This window comes from Triticum urartu, chromosome 3A, assembly GCF_056163025.1.
Source record: "Triticum urartu cultivar PI428250 chromosome 3A, HENAU_Tu73, whole genome shotgun sequence".
Lineage (NCBI taxonomy): Eukaryota > Viridiplantae > Streptophyta > Magnoliopsida > Poales > Poaceae > Triticum > Triticum urartu.
Genome location: NC_141875.1, coordinates 1926563 through 1950035, shown reverse-complemented (window position 1 = coordinate 1950035; position 23473 = coordinate 1926563). Strand labels below are relative to the sequence as shown.

The 23473-nt window shown below is 44.5% G+C and overlaps 1 protein-coding gene across 1 annotated transcript; it reads left to right on the top strand.

The window, feature by feature from the left end:
* The first annotated feature begins 980 nt into the window (after positions 1 to 980).
* On the top strand, positions 981 to 21569 carry LOC125526816 (uncharacterized). The gene is made up of 13 exons (XM_087545795.1): positions 981 to 1088; positions 1374 to 1632; positions 1737 to 1965; positions 2076 to 2226; positions 2333 to 2539; positions 2799 to 3224; positions 3347 to 3411; positions 19444 to 19495; positions 19626 to 20036; positions 20155 to 20289; positions 20405 to 20565; positions 21262 to 21330; positions 21557 to 21569. The coding sequence occupies exons 1-13, from the start codon at positions 981 to 983 to the stop codon at positions 21567 to 21569; spliced, it is 2286 nt and encodes a 761-aa protein (XP_087401921.1).
* The last annotated feature ends 1904 nt before the right edge of the window (positions 21570 to 23473 follow it).

The following is a 23473-nucleotide window of genomic DNA, read 5'->3' as shown; positions in this document are numbered from 1 at the left end:
CCTAGACTACCAACAACAGATATTTATTCTTTACAGATTCAAGAGGAATGGAGGGGAAAAACTGAAGAACAAGGACCCACCAAATCCTTTAGCAAATAGGATAGGAAACGAAGCTAGCTCCAAGGTCTCGCCCTCTCGGTCTCAAATGTAGCCTGCAGCACAACCATAAAAAGACCATTAGCACACCTGGACAATTTGTCAAGCACCTAGCGTGCAAAACATTACGATGAACTGGGAGGGAGCTGGCGCATTGGTGAGCTTCCCAGGAGGCTTTGCAGCAGCGAAGGCCATCAGGGATGGGAGTGCCCATCCAAGAAACAACTGCTGCGCGCACACACAGCAACAGCAGCATGCCGGCCTCCCTTCCCCATGGCCGCGGAGTAGGCAGTGGCGACCGGCAGTGCGAGAAGTCAGAGACGGGGCGAGAGAAGGAAAACCAGGCGTCTCGCCGATTGATTGGGACGGAGCAACGAATCGGTACAGCTACATGGCGCGGAGCCTTCCTTCCACGAACCACGAGCGGGCTATGCAAGTGGAACCGCGGAGTCTTTACCTACCGCACGGGTCAACACACGCATCGCATGTTCGTCCACACTTGCAAATTATAGAGATATACAGGTATGGATCGGAGAAGAGACGCCTCGTTTCCCTTCCTTCCTTCTTTCCACTTGCATTTTGTTGAGCGCTCCTCTCATATTTCCCCGCTGCAAGTCCTCCTCTGCAGCTGCAGGTTAGTGCTCTCCGTTGACTCTACTACTTATCCTCGCCGATCTCTTGTGCGTGTATGGCAGTCGTGCTGTAATTGCTTTGTGCAAAGCTCGACTGTAGATCTGCGTTGTACAAAGCTCGATTGGATTGCCGTCGGAGAACCAAGAAAGAGCCGACAAGTTAGATTGCTTAGAAATCTGAGCTAACGTTTATTATATCTGTGTAAACATGCTCCTGCTTCTTCTGCTTTTACATCCAGGTGAACCAATAACATGGCTGATGGGCCAAGCCGTGTGCCACTCCATTCACTGGAAATTATGACAGATAATTTCTCTCAGGACCGGGTAATTGGCAGCGGTTCGTACGGAAAAGTTTACCTGGTATGATTAACCATTCTCAATTTCATAAGTATATGATTAGAAATGGCACCGTTTTCTTATATTCGTTTTCTATCATTCTTGTTGAGGAGCAACTTGCATATATATATATATATATATATATATATATATATATATATATATATATATATATATATATATATATATATGTGATTTTCCAAAAATCTACGCCTATTCAAGTATGAGTATACTTGAGTAATATTTTCTGCTTTATGGATGCCACATATATCCCTGCAATCAGAGAACTAAACAGTATATGTCCAATAGGGGAAGCGGGAAGATGGTCAAAAACTTGCTGTAAAGATTCTTCACGACATGTCAGGACATGACGATGTGCAATTTGATAAGGAATTTTACAATCTTGCAAATCTGCAACACCAGAACATCGTGCAGTTAGTTGGTTATTGCCATGAAACAAGACGTGAATATTTGCCGTACAACAACAGTAAGGTTCTTGCTGATGTGACAAAGAGGGCGCTTTGCTTTGAGTTTATGGAAAATGGAAGCCTTAGCGACTCTCTTTTTGGTAAATCTGTGATGATGCTTGATTTGTATACGTACGTAGCATGGTAACTTCTCATTTTTTGTATACATGTTTCAAGAATTCTAATATTGTCTCTATTTATATAGACGAATTTAATGGACATGGTTGGCGCACGCGCTACGCTATAATCAAGGGTATTTGCAATGGTTTGAAGTACCTTCACGAGGAACTGAAGCCTCCTATTTTTCATTTTGATCTAAAACCAGCCAACATATTGCTGGATAAGAACATGATCCCGAAAATTGCTGATTTCGGACTGTCCAGATTCTTCAAGGAAGAAAAATCTCATAGCACTAATAGTCCTATAGGAACACAGTAAGCTTTTTCTTCATGTGAACTGTTTTATTTTCTAAGCAGAGAATTCCTATTTGTGTTAGGCACAGGGAATGCCAGTAACATATATACCCGTTGTGTCGTGCTTGCAGTGGGTACTTACCACCGGAGTTTATACATCATCGAATAATCTCAAATAAACTGGATATATTCAGCCTGGGAGTTGTAGTTATAAAGATAATTGCAGGTCCTACAGGCCACTGCAGAAGTGCTGAAATGACCTCTGAGCAATTCACTGAGATTGTAAGAATTACGTCTACCAACTAAGATAAGCCGTATATTTGTCACTGCTAGCGCTCTGTTTTCTTTAATCTAATAAACTAACGTTCGATGTGTTCTGAATTGCCAGGTGCATGGGAATTGGAGGAATAGGCTACAATCAGCAGCGTCCGAGTATTTGTTGGAGTCGTATTCTGAACAAGTAAATATATGCATGGAAATTGCTTTAAGCTGTTTGGAGACCGATCGGCAGAAAAGGCCAACTATAGGGGATATTGTTAATATGCTAACTGAGACAGAGACACAAGAAAACTATCATGGGGCATTAGTTGACCAGGTACGATCAGAAATACCACAATCTTTTTTTCTTTTATGATTGTAGTCGTTTTTATTGTTTTCCCATCCTACAAAAACAAGTGTCAAGCTTGAACATATATATATTACTGATGCTTCTGACCTGAAAATGTTATGCCAATGGCTATTAATTTTTCGTAACTTTGATCGTGGCATAGACGGGTGGTATGATGCACCCCGTCTTTGCTTGCGTCGAAACCATTTTATTGCAGTTAACCTCGTGGCTTTCTTCTTGCATGCAGATCAGCACTTGCGTGGTCAAGGACTCTGAGATGATAGATGTCCATCCCCTCCAGATCCACTTCTGTTTTGGGCCGAATAAGATTATGTCCTGCCCATTTCATGTAGCTAATAACATGGATGATCAGCATGTGTCCGTGAGGTGTGTCACAAAACTCCCGGAGGCAGGCCGTTATCTGAGAGATGTATCCGGTGTTGTGCCACCAAGGTCCACACACACCTTCTTTGTATCGATGAAACAAGTAGAGCAGCCACCGACCAACATGAGCGTGCTTGACATGGTAATAGAGACTATCCTAGGGGAAGTACTGTCGTCGGATGTTTCGTTTGAGACGTATTTTAAGGATGCTAGAAAAGAAAACAGCCGTGGATTTCGTGAGGTTACCCTAAATGCCATCTGTGCAACAACGTGTGAGAAGACATCTGAGGTTTGAATGTGATCAAGTAGATGCTAGCTAGGATATTCTCTGATACTTTCTTTCCGTATATTTCACCTTTTCTGTCTTCGGCCTGATACGGCACATGTTTTGATCTACCATGCTTACTTCAGGTCATACTCTGTGAGGGTGATTACGCTGCACTAAGCTCAACGGATGTGCACCCTACAGAGCCTTGGTGAGTTCAAGCTTCTAGCGGTATTTATTGTTTGTTGTGTGTACAAAGTGTCATACACTTAATCACTTCAGAAACCAGGCCTTAGCCTTGCATTATAGATAAAGCAACCAACCAAAGATCCATACAAGAAATACGAAGGTAAAGGAAGTCGAGATATTTTACGGTACATCATATTACCGAATTTAAGGAGTATTATTAAGTTGATCCAACAGCCAATATGATTCAACCTTGGAGTTTAGTAATTTCCTATTAGACTCCCCATGACCTTGCATCCTCCTGCTGCATAAACGGTCGTCGATTGGTCTTCGCCTGACCACACTGCGCTACCGTATGCCATAAGTGCTGCTGTGTGCCTCGGCGACCGCTAAGCACCACACAGCACCATTGTGTTTGTCGAGTTCCAAGGTATACACATATAGCTAGCCTCCGACTCTATACGTCCTGCCTCCGACTCTATATGTCCTGCACGAATTCAACTGAAATCATATCCTGTAGCAGTTGCATCTGCTCACGACCGATGCATGCAAAAGAAGGAGATTATTGACGTGGCCAGTATTCTTGAACGGGCGGACCTCTGAAGCCTGGTGTGGATGAACAGATGAGCTGGTGGGGATACAAAACACAATGAGCATACATCCGGCCTCCTCATATCTAGGATGCACATCCCCAATATCAACGCACACACATAAAAATCACGACAGCAAATAGCAAAGCCGTAAAAGACCAACGCTATGTCTAGGCGGATGAAAGGAATGAAAAGCAACATTGATCCACGTCAAGCAGTTGTAGCCACCAAAAATGATGTAAGCGTATATGGCCCAGACATAATATACACAAGCCGTAAACTATGCACACACCAAGCAAATAGCCCATCACGGAGCCATTGATCGCAGGGAGAGAGAGTACGTCATCACCGGAATCCCACCCTACAGAAAATCTGGCAATTCCATGCTTCCATCACCAGTGTCTCTCAATGATAAATCTGGACATCCCAGACAATACACCACGAGTTGTCACTGTCCTGTTAAGGCTGTGATTCTCACCGGAAAATTGCCACACACCAGCTTCATATTGCGACGTCACCACCCATGCTACGGCTCAATGCTTCAGCCACCCAAAACAGAGCACCGGTGAGACATGGAAGCGTCCCCCACAACACGAACCTACTAACATCCACTGGCCCACCTCACTGATGCAGCTCCAAGACAATGCTCCCAAGAGAGAAAAAAGACACCATTGACGTCATCGTCTGATCCAAGATTACCGTAACCTAGGGTTTCCCTCGAAGCAGTAGGTAGGTAGATGAGAATGGCATCAACGACACCTTCGACAACGTAATGATGCCCAAAGACGTCGCCATCGTCGGCCCAAAAATAATCCAAGCACGGCTTTCACCGTCCTTCGCGCCGCAGCCAAACAAACCGTCCCATGGCACGCCATCTAGGATAGAACCACACCACCATCACGTGCATTCGCCGAGCCACAAGACGCCACTCGTCGAACCCTGCCGTCACCCGCATCGGAGACACGCCGCTGAGCCCCAATGCAGTGTGATTTCCCAGCCCTTGGGCCGAGTGGCACCACAAAGCGAGCAACACCGGGACACGAGGAAGAGCAACAAAAGATTTGCCTTCGGATCTGTGATAGAAGGTGTATCCAATAGTTTCCTTTGGATATCCTATGAAGACACATTTCTCCGATTTGGGTTCGAGCTTATCAGGTTGAAGCTTTTTCACATAAGCATCGCAACCCCAAACTTTCAGAAACGACAACTTTGGTTTCTTGCCAAACCATAGTTCATAAGGCGTCGTCTCAACGGATTTTGATGGTGCCCTATTTAACGTGAATGCGGCCGTCTCTAGAGCATAACCCCAAAACGATAGCGGTAAATCAGTAAGAGACATCATAGATCGCACCATATCAAGTAAAGTACGATTACGAAGTTCGGACAAACCATTACGTTGTGGTGTTCCGGGTGGCGTGAGTTGCGAAACTATCCCGCATTGTTTCAAATGTACACCAAACTCGTAACTCAAATATTCTCCTCCACGATCAGATCGTAGGAATTTTATTTTCTTGTTACGATGATTTTCAACTTCACTCTGAAATTCTTTGAACTTTTCAAATGTTTTAGACTTATGTTTCACTAAGTAGATATACCCATATCTGCTTAAGTCATCTGTGAAGGTGAGAAAATAACGATATCCGCCACGAGCCTCAACATTCATCGGACCACATACATCTGTATGTATGATTTCCAACAAATCTGTTGCTCTCTCCATAGTACCAGAGAACGGTGTTTTTGTCATCTTACCCATAAGGCACAGTTCGCAAGTACCAAGTGATTCATAATCAAGTGGTTCCAAAAGCCCATCAGTATGGAGTTTCTTCATGCTCTTTACACCGATATGACCCAAACGGCAGTGCCACAAATAAGTTGCACTATCATTATCAACTCTGCATCTTTTGGCTTCAACATTATGAATATGTGTGTCACTACTATCGAGATTTAATAAGAATAGACCACTCTTTAAGGGTGCATGACCATAAAAGATATTATTCATATAAATAGAACAACCATTATTCTCTGATTTAAATGAATAACCGTCTCGCATCAAACAAGATCCAGATATAATGTTCATGCTTAACGTTGGCACCAAATAACAATTATTTAGGTCTAATACTAATCCCGAAGGTAGATGTAGAGGTAGCGTGCCGACCGCGATCACATCGACTTTGGAACCATTTCCCACGCGCATCGTCACCTCGTCCTTAGCCAATCTTCGCTTAATCCGTAGTCCCTGTTTCGAGTTGCAAATGTTAGCAACAGAACCAGTATCAAATACCCAGGTGCTACTGCGAGCATTAGTAAGGTATACATCAATAACATGTATATCACATATACCTTTGTTCACCTTGCCATCCTTCTTATCCGCCAAATACTTGGGGCAGTTCCGCTTCCAGTGACCAGTCTGCTTGCAGTAGAAGCACTCAGTTTCAGGCTTAGGTCCAGGTTTGGGTTTCTTCTCTTGGGTAGCAACTTGCTTGCTGTTCTTTTTGAAGTTCCCTTTCTTCTTCCCTTTGCCCTTTTTCTTGAAACTAGTGGTCTTATTGACCATCAACACTTGATACTCCTTCTTGATTTCTACCTCCGCAGCTTTCAGCATTGCGAAGAGCTCAGGAATAGTCTTATTCATCCCTTGCATATTGTAGTTCATCACGAAGCTCTTGTAGCTTGGTGGCAGTGATTGGAGAATTCGGTCAATGACGCAATCATCTGGAAGATTAACTCCCAATTGAATCAAGTGATTATTATACCCAGATATTTTGAGTATATGCTCACTGACAGAACTTTTCTCCTCCATCTTGCAGCTATAGAACTTATTGGAGACTTCATATCTCTCAATCCGGGCATTTGCTTGAAATATTAACATCAACTCCTGGAACATCTCATCTGCTCCATGACGTTCAAAACGTCGTTGAAGTCCCGATTCTAAGACGTAAAGCATGGCACACTGAACTATCGAGTAGTCATCAGCTTTGCTCTGCCAGACGTTCATAACATCTGGTGTTGCTCCAGCAGCAGGCCTGGTAATTCTTCTGTGCAGCAATGAGGATAATCCTCAAGTTACGAACCCAGTCCATGTAATTGCTACCATCATCTTTCAACTTTGCTTTCTCAAGGAACGCATTAAAATTCAATGGAACAACAGCACGGGCCATCTATCTACAATCAAGCATAAACAAGCAAGATACTATCAGGTACTAAGTTCATGATAAATTTAGGTTCAATTAATCATATTACTAAAGAACTCCCACTTAGATAGACATCCCTCTAATCCTCTAAGTGATTACGTGATCCAAATCAACTAAACCATGTCCGATCATCACGTGAGATGGAGTAGTTTCATTGGTGAACATCGCTATGTTGATCATATCTACTATATGATTCACGCTCGACCTTTCGGTCTCCGTTTTCCGAGGCCATATCTGTATATGCTTGGCTCGTCAAGTATAACCTGAGTATTCTGCGTGTGCAACTGTTTTGCACCCGTTGTATTTGAACGTAGAGCCTATCACACCCGATCATCATGTGGTGTCTCAACGGTGCATACTCAGGGAGAACACTTCTTGATAATTAGTGAGAGATCATCTTAAAATGCTACCGTCAATCAAAGCAAGATAAGATGCGTAAAAGATAAACATCACATGCAATCAATATAAGTGATATGATATGGCCATCATCATCTTGTGCTTGTGATCTCCATCTTCGAAGCACCGTCGTGATCACCATCGTCACCGGCGAGACACCTTGATCACCATCGTAGCATCGTTGTCGTCTCGCCAATCTTATGCTTCTACGACTATCGCTACCGCTTAGTGATAAAGTAAAGCATTACAGCGCAATTGCATTGCATACAATAAAGCGACAACCATATGGCTCCTGCCAGTTGCCGATAACTTGGTTACAAAACATGATCATCTCATACAATAAAATTTAGCATCATGTCTTGACCATATCACATCACAACATGCCCTACAAAAACAAGTTAGACGTCCTCTACTTTGTTGTTGCAAGTTTTACGTGGCTGCTACGGGCTTAAGCAAGAACCAATCTTACCTACGCATCAAAACCACAACGATAGTTTGTCAAGTTGGTGCTGTTTTAACCTTCGCAAGGACTGGGCGTAGCCACACTCAGTTCAACTAAAGTTGGAGAAACTGTCACCCGCTAACCACCTTTGTGCAAAGCACGTCGGGAGAACCGGTCTCGCGTAAGCGTACGCGTAATGTCAGTCCAGGCCGCTTCGTCCAACAATACCGCCGAACCAAAGTATGACATGCTGGTAAGCAGTATGACTTATATCGCCCACAACTCACTTGTGTTCTACTCGTGCATATAACATCAACACATAAAACCTAGGCTCGAATGCCACTGTTGGGGAACGTAGTAATTTCAAAAAAATTCCTACGCACACGCAAGATCATGGTGATGCATAGCAACAAGAGGGGAGAGTGTGATGTACGTACCCTTGTAGACCGACAGCGGAAGCGTTAGCACAACGCGGTTGATGTAGTCGTACGTCTTCACGGCCCGACCGATCAAGCACCGAAACTACGGCACCTCCGAGTTTTAGCACACGTTCAGCTCGATGACGATCCTCGGACTCCGATCCAGCAAAGTGTCGGGGAAGAGTTCCGTCAGCACGACGGCGTGGTGACGATCTTGTCGTACTATCGTCGCAGGGCTTCGCCTAAGCACCGCTACAATATTATCGAGGATTATGGTGGAAGGGGGCACCGCACACGGCTAAGAATATGATCACGTGGATCAACTTGTCTCTAGGGGTGCCCCCTGCCCCCGTATATAAAGTAGCAAGGGGAGGAGGCCGGCCGGCCCTATAGGCAGGAGGAGTCCTCCTCCTAGTAGGAGTAGGACTCCTACAAGGAGGGGGGAGGAAGTGGGGAAGGAGAAGGAAAGGGGGGCGCCCCCCCCCCTCTCCTAGTCCAATTCGGACCAGGGGGGAGGAGGCGCGCGGCCCACCCTTGCTGCCCCTCTCTCTCTCCACTAAGGCCCATATGGCCCATTACTTCTCCCGGTAGGGTTCTGGTAACCCTCCGGCTCTCCGGTTTTCTCCGAAATCACTCGGAACACTTCCGGTGTCCGAATATAGCCGTCCAATATATCAATCTTTATGTATCGACCATTTCGAGACTCCTCGTTATGTCCGTGATCACATCCGGGACTCCGAACTAATTTCGGTACATCAAAACTCATAAACTCATAATATAACTGTCATCGAAACCTTAAGCGTGCGGACCCTACGGGTTCGAGAACAATGTAGACATGACCGAGACACGTCTCCGGTCAATAACCAGTAGCGGAACCTCGATGCTCATATTGACTCCTACATATTCTACGAAGATCTTTATCGGTCAAACCGCGTAACAACATACGTTGTTCCCTTTGTCATCCGTATGTTACTTGCCCAAGATTCGATCGTCGGTATCTCAATACCTAGTTCAATCTCGTTACCGGCAAGTCTCTTTACTCATTTCGTAATACATCATCTCGCAACTAACTCATTAGTTGCAATGCTTGCAAGGCTTATGTGATGTGCATTACCGAGAGGGCCCAGAGATACCTCTCCGACAATCGGAGTGACAAATCCTAATCTCGAAATACGCCAACCCAACATGTACCTTTGGAGACACCTGTAGAGCTCCTTTATAATCACCCAGTTACGTTGTGACGTTTGGTAGCACACAAAGTGTTCCTCCGGCAAACGGGAGTTGCATAATCTCATAGTCATAGGAACATGTATAAGTCATGAAGAAAGCAATAGCAACATACTAAACGATCGGGTGCTAAGCTAATGGAATGGGTCATGTCAATCACATCATTCTCCTAATAATGTGATCCCGTTAATCAAATGACAACACATGTCTATGGTTAGGAAACATAACCATCTTTGATTAATGAGCTAGTCAAGTAGAGGCATACTAGTGACGTTTGGTTTGTCTATGTATTCACACAAGTATTATGTTTCCGGATAATACAATTCTAGCATGAATAATAAACATTTATCATGATATAAGGAAATAAAAATAATAACATTATTATTGCCTCTAGGGCATATTTCCTTCAATATGATGATACCTAGATGATCGGATCACTAATGTGCACATGTAACGTTGCCAACAACACTTAAATGGCTAGTCTCAATAGGCAAGTGACGCAAAATGGGCTAAGGGGTTAACAATGTAAAGGCAAGAATGTACAATGATGGGATACCACGATACCAAGATGGTATAGAGGTTATCGTTCTTGCTTACGGTTAGGGTGTCAAATTGGTGAAGTGGTCGATGTCGAGTCCTTGTCGAAGGTGAGCGGCGGTGTTGTCGATGTCGAACCGTTCCTAGGTAGCCGAAACAACCTAGGAAACGGGAAAAACTGCAAACTCAAAATCTCAAAGGAGAATTTCAAATGGTGGTAGCGGAAAGCGTAGGTGGTTCCGGAGTTAGCAATGCGGAAGTGGCGGTGGTGGTTGATGACGAAGCGACCATCTCTAAGTAGCCAAAACACCTTAGGAGACTCAAGTAACCCCTCAAGCAACCACAAATGCTATATGGAACCAAAAGGGTTTGGTTGCGGAAAGCTATGGTGGTTTTGCGGATGATATAGTGGATGGCCGAGGCAAAGATGCTGAAATGCCAAAATTTTGATGAAGTCAAATGGTGTTGGAACCTATCCAGATGGATGGGGGATGTCAATAGCTACTCAACGAGCTAAAGAACGTCAAAATCGGACTCCGGGGGTGAATGTTATGGCCGAAACGGTTTTTGTTGGTGGGCTGATTCGAGGGGGTGCGGGTGCCCAGGGGTCGAGGGAGCGGGCACCCGGGGTGGTCAGCGGGGTTGGACGGGGTGGTCTGGGTGCCCGGGAGTCACGGATTTGGGCGAACATTTATGGGAAAATGGGAGAAATTGGTGGATTTCGTGGAGGGAAAGATGGAGATGGATGGGGGAAGGCAAGATGCACTTGAAACCAGGCAAATCCATGGATCAAATCCAACAAAACCTAATCAAGCGAACAAATCACAAAAAAAATTGGGGCTATTTTTGGTGGGAAATTTTCGTGAGAAACACAACAAAATTAGGCTAGAGAACGAGGGGGGCTCCAATTTCGTGAGATACCATGGCTCATGATACCAAGATGTTGTAGGGTGGAACCCTCGATGGAGATCTTTCACGAATTGGAGGGGAAATCCCCAAGAACACGAAGAACACAAGAGAGGGGAAACACTCAAATTGACTAGATCCAATCACACAAAGAGAGATACAAGGGTCCAAATCCAACACAAGAAGATACAAGAGGTAACTAGTTCATCCCAATCCTATGAGGAGGGAGGTCTTGATGATCTAATGATGGGGATTCTTCCCTAGATGGGGTCTTGATATCCACAAGAGGATCTTCTCCCTTAGGAGGACATGATCTCCAAGGGCAGGAAGATGAGAAAAACTCTCTCAATATCTCACATATACTTTGCTATCCCTCTAAATGAGCTAGGGGAGGGGTACTTATAGTCTAGGGACGAAATAATGGAGAAAAGAGGTACAAGGGTCATTTTAACCCAATATGCATGCAGGCATCGTGGGAGGGGTCCGGGCACCCGGGGTAAAGGGGTCCGGGCACCCGGGGGCCGCTGGATGACAAAGCCGGGCACCCAGGGGTGAAGTCCGGGCACCCGGGGGCCGCTGGGATGACGAAGCCGGGCACCCAGGGGTGATGTCCAGGCACCCGGGGTAGCGCCACTTGAGGGTGCGGGCACCCGAGGGTAGGAGTGCGGGCACCCAGGGGGTCGGGGTGCGGGCACCCGGGGGGTCGGGGTGCGGGCACCCGGTGGTGAAAGCCCGGGCACCCGGGGTGGTCAGGGGCCGCACCCTTTGGGGGCCGGGGGTCCGAGCACCCGGGGCATAGGAGGCCGTGCAGCCGGGGCGGTCCAAGGTCTCCGGTGCTTCGCGTCTTGGGGTCCCTCTTCCTCCTCCTTCTCCCTTCTTGGATGGTGTAGATGTTCTCTTGTGCTTGAACTCCTCCTCGTCATCGATGAAGCTTCGGTAATACCTATGCATGTACACGAGAGGAATGTCAAGTAGTATACCATCCTCGAAGGGGTCAAGTGAAAACGTGTAAAGGAGATGATTAACCTTTATGTATGTGAAGTAGATGTCGCACGTGTCACTTGCCGAATGGACTCTTGACATGGTGATGTCCGTAGGATGCTCCGCATCTCCTAGGGTTTGCCCTAGCCCAGCCGCATAGACCTTGTAGGGGCTGGTGCACCTGGCCATGCAGACCAGGGTTCCCTCCTACAGCCCATGTTGGCCCCCAAGGCAAGTGGACCTCTGGAACCCTTCGGTACCTCTAGTACACTCCTGGCATACCTCCGAACTTTTCCCATTTATTAATATTTGCCCCTAGAAGATTCGGGAGCTCCTTGTGATGTCCCGGATCCCATCCGGGACTCCGAACTACTTTTGTACTTCACCGTATGAATATCCCAATACTACCCTAGCATTACCGAACGTTAAGTGTGTGACCCTACGGGTTCGTAAATCATGCACACATGAGCGAGACACCTCTCCGATCAATAATCACTAGTGGGACCTAGATGCCCATATTGATTTTCGCATATTCAATGAAGATCTTCATCGCTTGAATCACGATGTTGAGGATTCAATTAATCCCGTATGCAATTCCTTTTGTCCGGCGATATGTAGGATCAGACTGCCCAGAGCTGGAGCGGTCATTCCAACAAGTTACTTGATATCTCCTTTTTATTAATCCGGTATTCGAACAAGAAAGGGTATCCCACACCTATTTACCTAGATGTGATCCTGGGTATCGAACCCACGAGTGGAAGATTCCCTTGAAGCGATGGTCTCTAGCAAGCTTTTGTCAAAGTGTCAAATCCAACTTTTGACCAAATCAACAAGCAAATTGTGATTCAAACACTTATATTAAAAAGAAGGTATAGTGATGAGGTCTTAATGCTCACAACCATGTATTGGTGTTGGGATAAAAAATGATATTAGTTTGTGCTTAGGAAGTCACCCATCAAGAGGTGCTTGCTTCGTTTGGGATGGGGATGTGTCCAAATTACACCTTGACCGACATGAGTCCTGCATCAAGAATCAGTTGTCCTACCGAAGGCCCTCTCTATCTCGCGGGGTTGCCCCGATAATTAAGATAATAATATCTGACAAAAGCTTTGGGCGTTCAATGACTACACCTCATGAATCCCCAAGGATATCATCCATGTTACCCAACTAAACCTTACTGTCACCGGTGTTTGATATAAAACTTCACGGTCCCCTTGCCCCTGATCTCACCGGTGCTCAATCTCCATGATTCTGTGTACCTACAGGGATGAAGATCGCGGGCAAGACAAGAGATACTTCACGATGCAATTTTATTTTACACATACAAGACGTTGTGTCAAAGACTTCCATCGACCCCTTCACCAAATTCCTGGGCCTGCAAGTCTCATGCCTCACCACATACCTTACCGGACTACTCACACATGGAGATCAGATCGCGAGAAAAGATCACTGAAGAACACATGTTGAGATTGATTGATTGCAATATGTCTTACAATAGATGCCTTGTGTGATGCACGATTACAAGTATGAACTAGATGAGAGAGGGCTATGATTTCTGAGATGGCTATGGAGGTGAAGATGGCAGCGGCTAGGGTTTGTGGATGAAGATGGTGATGAATGGGTTGTGGTTGTGATCCACGCTCCTCCTTTGCTCGTTCTCTTGACATTTTGACGGGGTCCCCTTAATAAAATTTGTTTAGGTGCACGACCTGCCTTGGTTTCCATGCCAAACGACCGCTCATACGAGCGCGTGCGGTCGCATGGAATGTCGTCTTTCTCCCTGGTGGCCTTCTGACGCCTCCTGGTGATTTTTTTCTTCTCCATTTCCCTTCCTTTCCTTTCTCCCACGTGATATCTTCCCTTTTCAGCCCATTTCCTATGAAAAAATAGTAAAGAGAGGATTTGTGGAATCCTTTGCATTCATTAGTCATTAATGGCAACATCGGAGCAAATATCTCTCTTTTAATGAAATATGCCGGTTTAAACGAGCTTGAAATGAGTGTAAAAATATCATTCATCATTACTCAGCTTGGGTTTTTCAGTCAATCAATAGATTGTGTAGTTTCTTAGTCTTCTGGTCCACGTCTTCATGACTTATAGAAAGGGTTTCTTTCTTTTACAAGATCATGGAAGCTTCAGAAACCGTCCTAGATCTTCTAGAAACAAGAAACGGCCATACCTAGTTCAATTTTGTTACCGTCAAGTCTCTTTACTCATTTCGTAATACAATATCGCTGTTATCAAACTCATGAGTCAAATCCGTGAAAGCCATTCATGATGTTGTATTACCGAGAGGGCCTAGAGATATCTCAACGTCACACAGAGGGACGAATCCTAGTCTCGATTCATGCAACCGAACAAACACTTTCCGATATATCTGTGGAGAAACTTTATGATCACCCAGTTACGAAGTGACGCTTGATATCCACAAAGTATTCTTCCAGCAATCGGGAGTGGTATGATCTCATGGTCTAAGGAACAGACACTTGACATAAAGCAAGTTGTAGCAAATAAACTAAGTGACACGATCTGATGCGAAGCTTACAGTTGGGTCTATCCATCACAGAATTCTTCTAATGATGTGATGCCATTATCAAATGACAGCTCATGTCTATGATTAGGAAATCTTAACCATCTTTGATCAACGGCCTAGTCTAGTAGAGGCTCACTAGGGACAGGGTGTCTGTTTATCTACCCACATATGTATCTGAGTTTCTGGTCAATACAATTATAGAATGTATTGATAATAAACATTAATCATGAATGGGGAAATATGATAATAACATTTTTATTATTGCCTCTAGGGCATCTTTCCAACAGCAAGGGCTTAGAACACCATTTATGTTAATGGTCGTACTACCACTGGATCCAAGTTGCATCACCCAGATGATTCAGTAGTCATCAAAGGCCCTCCGCTTTAGGACCTGACGAAGGAATAAGAGCTCCAGGTGGTTATATGCTTTCTAGAAGACAAGTTTAAGGAAGATCCCCCCCCCTTCGTTTCGTTGACTTGACTTTGGGGACAAGCTCGTGAAGCACGAGCACCCTATCGAAGATATCCTGACCTCAGAGAAAGGTTGACTGGCTGGGTGTGGATCACCCTACCAGTGATCGGAGCCAGGTGCATTGTGCACACCTTCGTAAATACGCGCTGAAGGGTGTTGATCACAGTAACAGGCCTAAAATGCATAATGTCGGTGGCCCCAACAACATTGGGAATAAGGGAGATGACCCCAAAATTATTTCAAGACATATCAAGCATCCCAACAAAGAAGTCCTGGCCATCTTGGCCAAGGGTTGAGCCTGTTCTCCAGTATGCCAAGGCTGCCCAAATTTCCACTTAAAAAGAGGAAGGGCGAGGGCCTCATTCTCGAGGGCGTAAATGATAACCCACAAGTATAGGGGACTGCGACAGTCTTCGAGGGTAGTATTTCACCCAAATTTATTGATTCGACACAAAGGGAGCCAAATAATATTTTGACTATTTGCAATTGAGTTGTCAATTCAACCACACCCGGAGAACTAAATATGTGCGGCAAAGTGTCTATTAGCGCGGTAGTATGATAGTTTGATTGCAGTAATAAAAATAGCAATAGTAATAGTAACAGTAGAAGTTTTGTAGTGATTGTAACGGCAGCCACAACAAAAGTAACTTAGCGAAGATCAATATGACAAAAGCGCAGGCATTGAACGAGCGATGGATATTTATGTTGGATGTTGGATGATATTCATCATATAACAGTCATATATCAGTCACACAATAGCTCCAATTCATCAATGTAATGTAGGCATGTGTTCCGTATATACCCATGCGTGCTTATAATAAGAACTAGCATGACATCTTTTGTCCTACCCTCCCACGGCAGTGGGTCCATAAGGAAATCTAATGGATATTAAGGCGTCTTTTTAATAGCGAACCGGAATAAAGGATTAAGACATAGTGAACACAAGAACTGCTCATACTATGGTCCTCACCGAAAATAATCCAATTATTGTCACCTTAGGGTATGTAGATCATAACACGTATCCACCCTTCTGAACCCCGAACGGGCTCCAGATTAGCCCTCCCGATGAAGAACAGGAGGTGGCGGTGGCTCCGTATCGTAAAACTTAATGATTCCTTATCTCTGATTTTTTTTCTCCGCGAGACGGTACTTATGGAGTTGGAGTTAGGGCTAACGGAGGAATGTGGACCCACAAGCTCACACGGCGCGCCCCCTGAGCTCGTGGCTCCTGGGTGCCCCCCCTCCAGTAGTTCTCTTCGCCAATATTTTTTACATATTCTGTAAATATTCTTCGTAAATTTTTAGCTCAATATGAGAACTTTTATTTCTACACAAAAATAAGACCATAGCAATTCTGATGAAAATAGCGCCAGTCCGGGTTAGATTCATTCAAATCGCATAAATTAGAGTAGAAAACGGAAGCAAAAGTTTCTGAAAAAGTACATACGTTTGGGAAATATCACTAAGACCCTCAACTCCATGGGCAAGAAATTAGGGGCAAGGGCACCCCCTACTAGGAGCCGCCTCAAAAAACACCTTATTGAAGGCATATGTGTGCTCCTGGATGGCCCACGCTTCTGGAATGAGGGACTCATGCTACTATAGGTCCATCAACACCAATGACAAAAAGTTATCATCACTCACCATTTGGCGACCCGTCAGTGATGACTACCTCATCACTAGCGGACTACCTCACCTGTGAGTGATGACTAGTCATCACTGACCGGTCGGCCATTTGGTCAATGGTGATTGTTGATGGGGCAACACGAAACAAGCTAGTACTGACCGACGGTACACTCTGGGCGGTTGGTGTACTTGTGGTGACCTTGGTAACTAGGGCTGCACTGCTAGCACACTATTCTAGTAGTGCAGCCCCGATTACACTGCCTCATCCAGAGATAGATTACATCACCAACATTGCATTTCATAGCATCACATACAAAACAGTATGAACATTGCATATCATCCCATACACACATACATTTGCATTTCATAGCCTTACATACAAATAGTATCATTATTGCATGTATATCATCAATATTTCATTTCAACATTTTTAACTTGTGTACATGTACATCATTGCCATCGTAAAGTAGATACAACGTACCCATCTCATCTCTTCATGTCTAGACCATAGATCATTTTCAGATATCTAGTTGACCATGACTATCTGGCTTGCTACAAATATGTTTGAATAAGTATATTAACTTGGATGTACATAAATGAAATGGAGATAGCTAGTTTGCAATCGCCATGACTTTATATCATAGGCCCCAATCTAGTGCAATTTTGAGTCGATAGCTGGTGCAATGGTACCAGCTAAAGGCGCTGCCATTGGGTATTTTTGTGCAGTGCAACAAAATTTGAGCAACGTCACCAGCGTCATATTTCTGCCGGACTACACAAACACTCTGTTGAAAGAAAAGTGCTTTGTATAGTACATCTGCATTACACAAAACACTCTTTTGAAACATTTTTGAGAATGAGTGTATCATCCACACATTGTAGATGAGAGAGCCCTCCAAGTACCACCCTGGCCTCCACTACCAAAATATGGCTTGCTGCCTTGGAGCTTTGCTGTCAGAGCATCGGCCACAGTATTAAATAAGAGGGGGAATAGCGGATCATCCAACGGATCGACCCCCCACCCCCCCCGCCCCCCCCTCACATTTCTAAAGAGTACTCCTATCTCACTGTTAATGTTACCTCCGTTTACTAGTTACATCATACAACTAGTCCATCTGGTACCTCATCGATAAATTCCAATCTAACGTAGTCAAGCGAAAATTAATGTCTCCCCTCGAGAGCATTTGATCTCACGTAGCACTTTCATGCAAAACCACATTCCCATGGAGGATACTCTTACCACGGATAAACACTGTCCGGTTAGGGTGGATCATCTTGTGGGCCACCCGCACCAATCTGGAGGCAAAACTCTTTACCAGTAACTTAAAGCTGACATTGATCAATGTAATCGGTCTGTATTGCCGAATGCCATCCGCTCCATTCAACTTCGGCAAAAAGGTTAACACCCCTTATTTAAGTCTCTTAATATCAATTAGGCCCCATGTGAAATCATCCAGCAAGCTAAACTTCTGAGGGCCTACCAGCGCCCAGAATTTCCTATAAAAAAATCACCGGAAGTCCATTTTGACAGGGAGCCATGTCCGTCTTAATCTCGTCTAGAGACATGTATTTTCTTGTAGGGAAAATGGAGCCACCAAACTCCTATTGTTGCCGAGATATGTGCCCATCCAGGTTCTGCAGTCCCGAGAGGCTCGCGGTAGAATTCATAAATTTGGTTCCAGAGCTCCCGGTCATGGGAAATGATTCTGTTCCCACTCCTAAGGTACCAAATCAAACATCTTCTCCTTCTCCCGTTAGCGAGCGCATGAAAGAATGCGGTGCTGGCATCACCCTCTAGAATCCATTGTTATGTTCCCCTCTGCTACCCGTACAACTCCTTGCAGTAAGCTGGGAAGGTTAGATCGTCTTCGATCTCATATCTCCATGCCCATCCATTCATCGAGACACCAACAACACCGGCTTTAAGGTCCATGTTGGGACTTCGGCCACTAAAGCCTTTTTCTCTAGATGCTACCTACATTCACTCCCCAACCACTGAGGTGATGTCGTAGGCGTCGAATGCTATGTTGCCAACCATTGATCTTGTGCCATAACGGCCCATAACAGTGGGGTGGCCTCTCCATTGCCTGCCACCAAATGTCAGTGACCCTCTCCACAAAACCAGGCTGGAGGAGCCATTGTTTCTAAAAGAAGAAACGCCTAGGGGTCTGCCTTTCTTCCTCCCCGGAGGCTAACTACAATGGACAACTAGAACAATGATCGGTCATGAGAACTGTAAATAAAAAAAATAAGTGCATAACGTGTCATCCAGCTATTGCGCGTGGAACAATGTTCACCTTTGTATTTTTCTTATTGGATGCGGATTTGGTGAACATGGTTCCACGCGCACCCCTTATGAATAGTAAATTCAAAAATACTAGAAAAATTAAAAAAATCTGAATATTTTTTCTAACATACTTAGTCAACCGATATACCCGTGTTTGAAGTTTCACAAAGCAATTACATCGTTATTATTCTGGGCAAAAATGAAAAAAAGAAGCTATATTAAGAAACACTATTTAATGTACAGTAAGGTCCCAATTGTAGTTTCTTCACTAAGAATACTACTGGTGTCAATATTTTTCTGAAAATTCACACGTGAGTAGAATGGTCGACCGAATATTTTTCAGTTTTCCTAGTATATTTTTGAATTTACTATTCACGTGGGTGCGCGTGGAACCATGCTCACCTTTGTATTTTTCCTTATTCCCCTACCATGTTTCCTCATGTAACGCAGGCTTTTGGCAGCCTATTACAAATGGCTTGTCATTTGGAACTACAAGACCCAGGTATATACGTAGGATGGAGCCGTATTCTTCTTGGCATGCATTGGTGGGCTGGGCCCTCACATCATATATTACGCATTGAAAAGTAAGATGTTCAACAGTTTCAATTGTATCGATATTTTGTGCGATGCAGACAAGAATTAGGGAGCATGAATTCTACCCTGGTTTGACTCATGCCATCAGAGCGCTTAGCTCCGACTACGGTGGGTTCATCGCTTCCGTTAGGTTCATCGCACAGTCGACGGAGCAATTGTTCGTGGTGGGTGATGGGCATGGGTACATCCACGTGTATGAATGCATGTCAATGAAGGGAGTCAAGGAATTCAAAGCTCACGGTCGTGCGGTCACCTCATTCACCGTTCACCCGAGTGAACCATTTCTGTTATCAGCATCTGATGACCAGCTGATTAAGCTTTGGAACTGGAAGGAGAGCTGGGTTTGCATTCGGATATTCACTGGGCACTCGGACCGGGTAAACCAAGTCATGTTTAATCCGCATGATGTCAACACGTTTGCCAGTGTTTCCAAAGATGGCACAATGAAGGTTAATTATTAGTCCTTTTTCTTTCGTGCTCGTGCCTATAATGTTTTCTTTTTCTTTGAAGGGAGGCCTATAATGTTGTTTGTCCGTATAATATAATTTATTTATTTCTCATTCACAGGTCTGGAGAATTTTATTTCCCATTCATGTCATCAGCCTCAAGTGCGAAGAGGGACAAGCATGTGTTGATTACTATCCCACGGGTGGTGATCAGCGGCACTACATTGTTACAGGATCAGAACATGGGACGGCACGCGTATAAATACTAGATCATTTTCTTAATTCAACAAAAAAATATGATATCAGATGTATCGCGTGGTTGCATGCCGCACATCTCAAATTAACGTCTCTCCTTCATTTTCTAATATCAGATCTGGGATTTGCAAACACAGACATGTATCCGTGAAATCAAGGGGCTCAACCGATACAGTGAACAAAATGCTGGTGTGATGGATTACCTCCCAGATCGTCCAGTGTTGGCTACCGCGTCAGGTGCCACAGGTGTTTCTCTCCACGACCTCACTACCTACAGGTATTACAGCACCCGCTACAATATATTGTGACTTCGTGCCTCCTCAGGCATAGTTTTTTTGTCGGGTCCCTGTACTAAAGACACACAAGTGATGGCCATAGTACTAAAGAAACACGAGTGATGACCATAGTAAGAGCAAGTCTAATACGATACAATCAACACGTTGTGAAGATTAAAATGTTGTATTCTTGCTGAATTAGATGAGAGAGAAGAGGAGCGAGAAGCGAAGCGGGTTGTACATTAAAAACCAGCTGCAACACCGGCTCCAAGAATTATTGCCAAAATGTATGGTGGGCCATGTACTAGTAAAGTAGTACTATTAAGTAACTAGCTACTATACATGGCTATTAAGTTGACTATATATGACATGGCAACTTTATGTAGCCGGTTGCTGGCTATACTATTAACCATACTCTAAATAAATGTGCTTGTCGAATCTCTTCTGATCACATGTGCATGAGGAAAGTTTCAATTTGGGTCCGAATCAACCTGGCAGAAAGCAGGGAATGCAAAAGTAACACTCTAACTACCAGCTTGCTTTTCAGTTGAAATCCTTATATAAAACCAGAGGATCCGAGCATGGCTCCACCATTCCCCTCTCTTCTTTTGTTTTTTGTTTTGTTTTATGATGTAGAGTATACATGGCTAAATTATGTATGCATGTTGGAATTAATAGTCGGATTCATAATTTTGTAGGTGCCAAAGAACGCTTCATTTTGGTCTTGGCAGTGTTTTATGTTTTGCATACATCAAGGGCACGAGAAGGTAACGATGTTTTTTAAACGCCCTGTATTTTACTACTCCCTTCATTTTTGTATACAAGGCCACAACCTCGGATTACAGGTACCAATGTAAAATTTAATGCATGCTTTATAAGTCAACTTTTTTTCTTATTTACTGGGATCATTAATATTTCGCATGCATGCAAATAAACTGAATGGTGGAAGTAGATGACTGTCATTATGACTGCATGCATGCAAGTATTAAACAGGTTGTTAGTATGAGAAACTACCATTAATTTAGCCTCGATTACTGTTGGTGGCCTTATATAAATGCAAAATGTATATTTCATAGTGGCCTTGTATATAAAAATAGAGGGAGTACCACACATCTTCTTTTCAACCTTTTAGAGGGAACAAAGTGGGATAATCCTACGTGAGAATAGCATCGCCACAGGAGTAGATAACGTCCTAACAAACTAAAGCCGTCTTGTCCATGGGGATGATCTTAGTACTCCTAGCCAAATGTGTGAACATCCAAGCTCAATAAGCCCCTTGAGGGAAAGAAGTGCTAAGGGCATTTTCGGACCCTCAAACTGTCCGCAACCGTCCGGACTACGCCGTTAGGACGTGTTTAGCCATTCAAAGTGGGTCCGCATGGGTCCGCCGACCTTTTCGGACGCACTTTTTTCCGGAAAGACGAAACAAACTACGGGGCTTTACACGAGTCTAGACAGCAACCACGTAGGACTCTGACACCACTGGCCCACACAAAGAGCCTCCTAGATCCCACATCCCCATCCTCCCATCTTTCTCTGCATCCACTTTCTCGCTTGCTTCCTCTGCTGTTCCACCAGCCCGCCACACCCTTCCCTGAACTGGACGACTCCGTATCCTCCAACACTACACCCAGGCTTCATGCCGCTTTTCCACACCTCCCCTCCATCCGCCGCACAGGTACCATCCGACCCTACGGTACTACGTACTAAGCCTGACAAGTGTTCATTGAAACGCATGTGCTAATTTGTTTTATCCCTTCTTCTTTAAAACAATGTGTTTAGATATGAAGTACATATATGAGCACTATGTTGAGTCGTTGGATGGCTTGTCCGACAAAAGACTCCACAGATGAGACACCGATGATGCAGGCGGTCAGACGCGAAGCGTGCCGAAGAGCATGTTGTCAAATTCTATGGATCGACCCAGGGTCATCGAGTGCTCAACCGCAACAGGGCGTGCGGCCATTTGATGCTGTTGGACGACTACCTTGCCCGCGATACCTATTCGCCGATATTTTTGGTTGGCTCTTTTGGATGTGAAAAATGTCTTCGATCGGCTCTATGGCGTCCAGCCCTTTGATGATTACTTCATCTTAAAGAAGGATGTCGTGGGAAGGATATGGTTCTCTAGTTACCAGAAGTGCACGACTGCACTATAGATGCTTGCTTATGGCACTGCCGCTAATTCATGGGATGAATACCTATAGATGTGTAAGAGCAATGCGGAGATGACATGGTAAGATTTCCTACTGTCGTGGTCTCAGTGTTTGGACCTCAGTACCTGAGAGAACCAACTGTCGTAGACACAGACAGGATCTTGGCAATGTCTAAAGCTAGATGGTGGCCAGGTTTGTTTGGATCTCTTGACTTCATGCATCGGAGATGGAACAACTGTCTTGAAGCTCTACAAGGCAAATTTCAAGATCATTTTAAGAAGCTTACCATCATTATTGAAGCAGTTGCACTTACAAAATCTTTGGATTTGGCACGCTTTCTTTGGTATGCCCGGGTCTCACAGTGGAATCAATGTGCTGCAACAATCACCATTGCTTGCTAGGCTGACTAAAGGCGAATCTCCTACTTGCCACTCTGTCAATGGATATGAATACAACATGCGATACTATTTGGTTGATGGTATCTATGCTCCATGAGTTACCTTTGTCAAGACCATCTCTGACCCACTTGGCCAAAGTCTCACTTTGGCCAAAGACAAGAAGCAGCTAGAAAGGATATTGAGAGGGCATTTGCAGTTCTGCAAGTATGTTGTGCAGTTGTTCGTGGACCTACTAAACAATGAGATCCGGAGACCTTTTGGGAGGTGATGACATGTTGTGTAATCATGCACAACATGATCGTGGTGGATTAGGGTGAGGATGTTATCGTAGCTCTTCAATTTGATAACATGGGTAA

What these genes read in the sequence shown, in the direction of transcription:
- LOC125526816 (XM_087545795.1), top strand. Translation starts at nt 981, where the DNA reads ATGGCTGATGGGCCAAGCCGTGTGCCACTCCATTCACTGGAAATTATG. An exon ending in AATAGTCCTATAGGAACACA is followed by an intron (nt 1,966 to 2,075) that starts GTAAGCTTTTTC and finishes TCGTGCTTGCAG; the next exon opens with TGGGTACTTACCACCGGAGT. An exon ending in CGTGTGAGAAGACATCTGAG is followed by an intron (nt 3,225 to 3,346) that starts GTTTGAATGTGA and finishes TGCTTACTTCAG; the next exon opens with GTCATACTCTGTGAGGGTGA.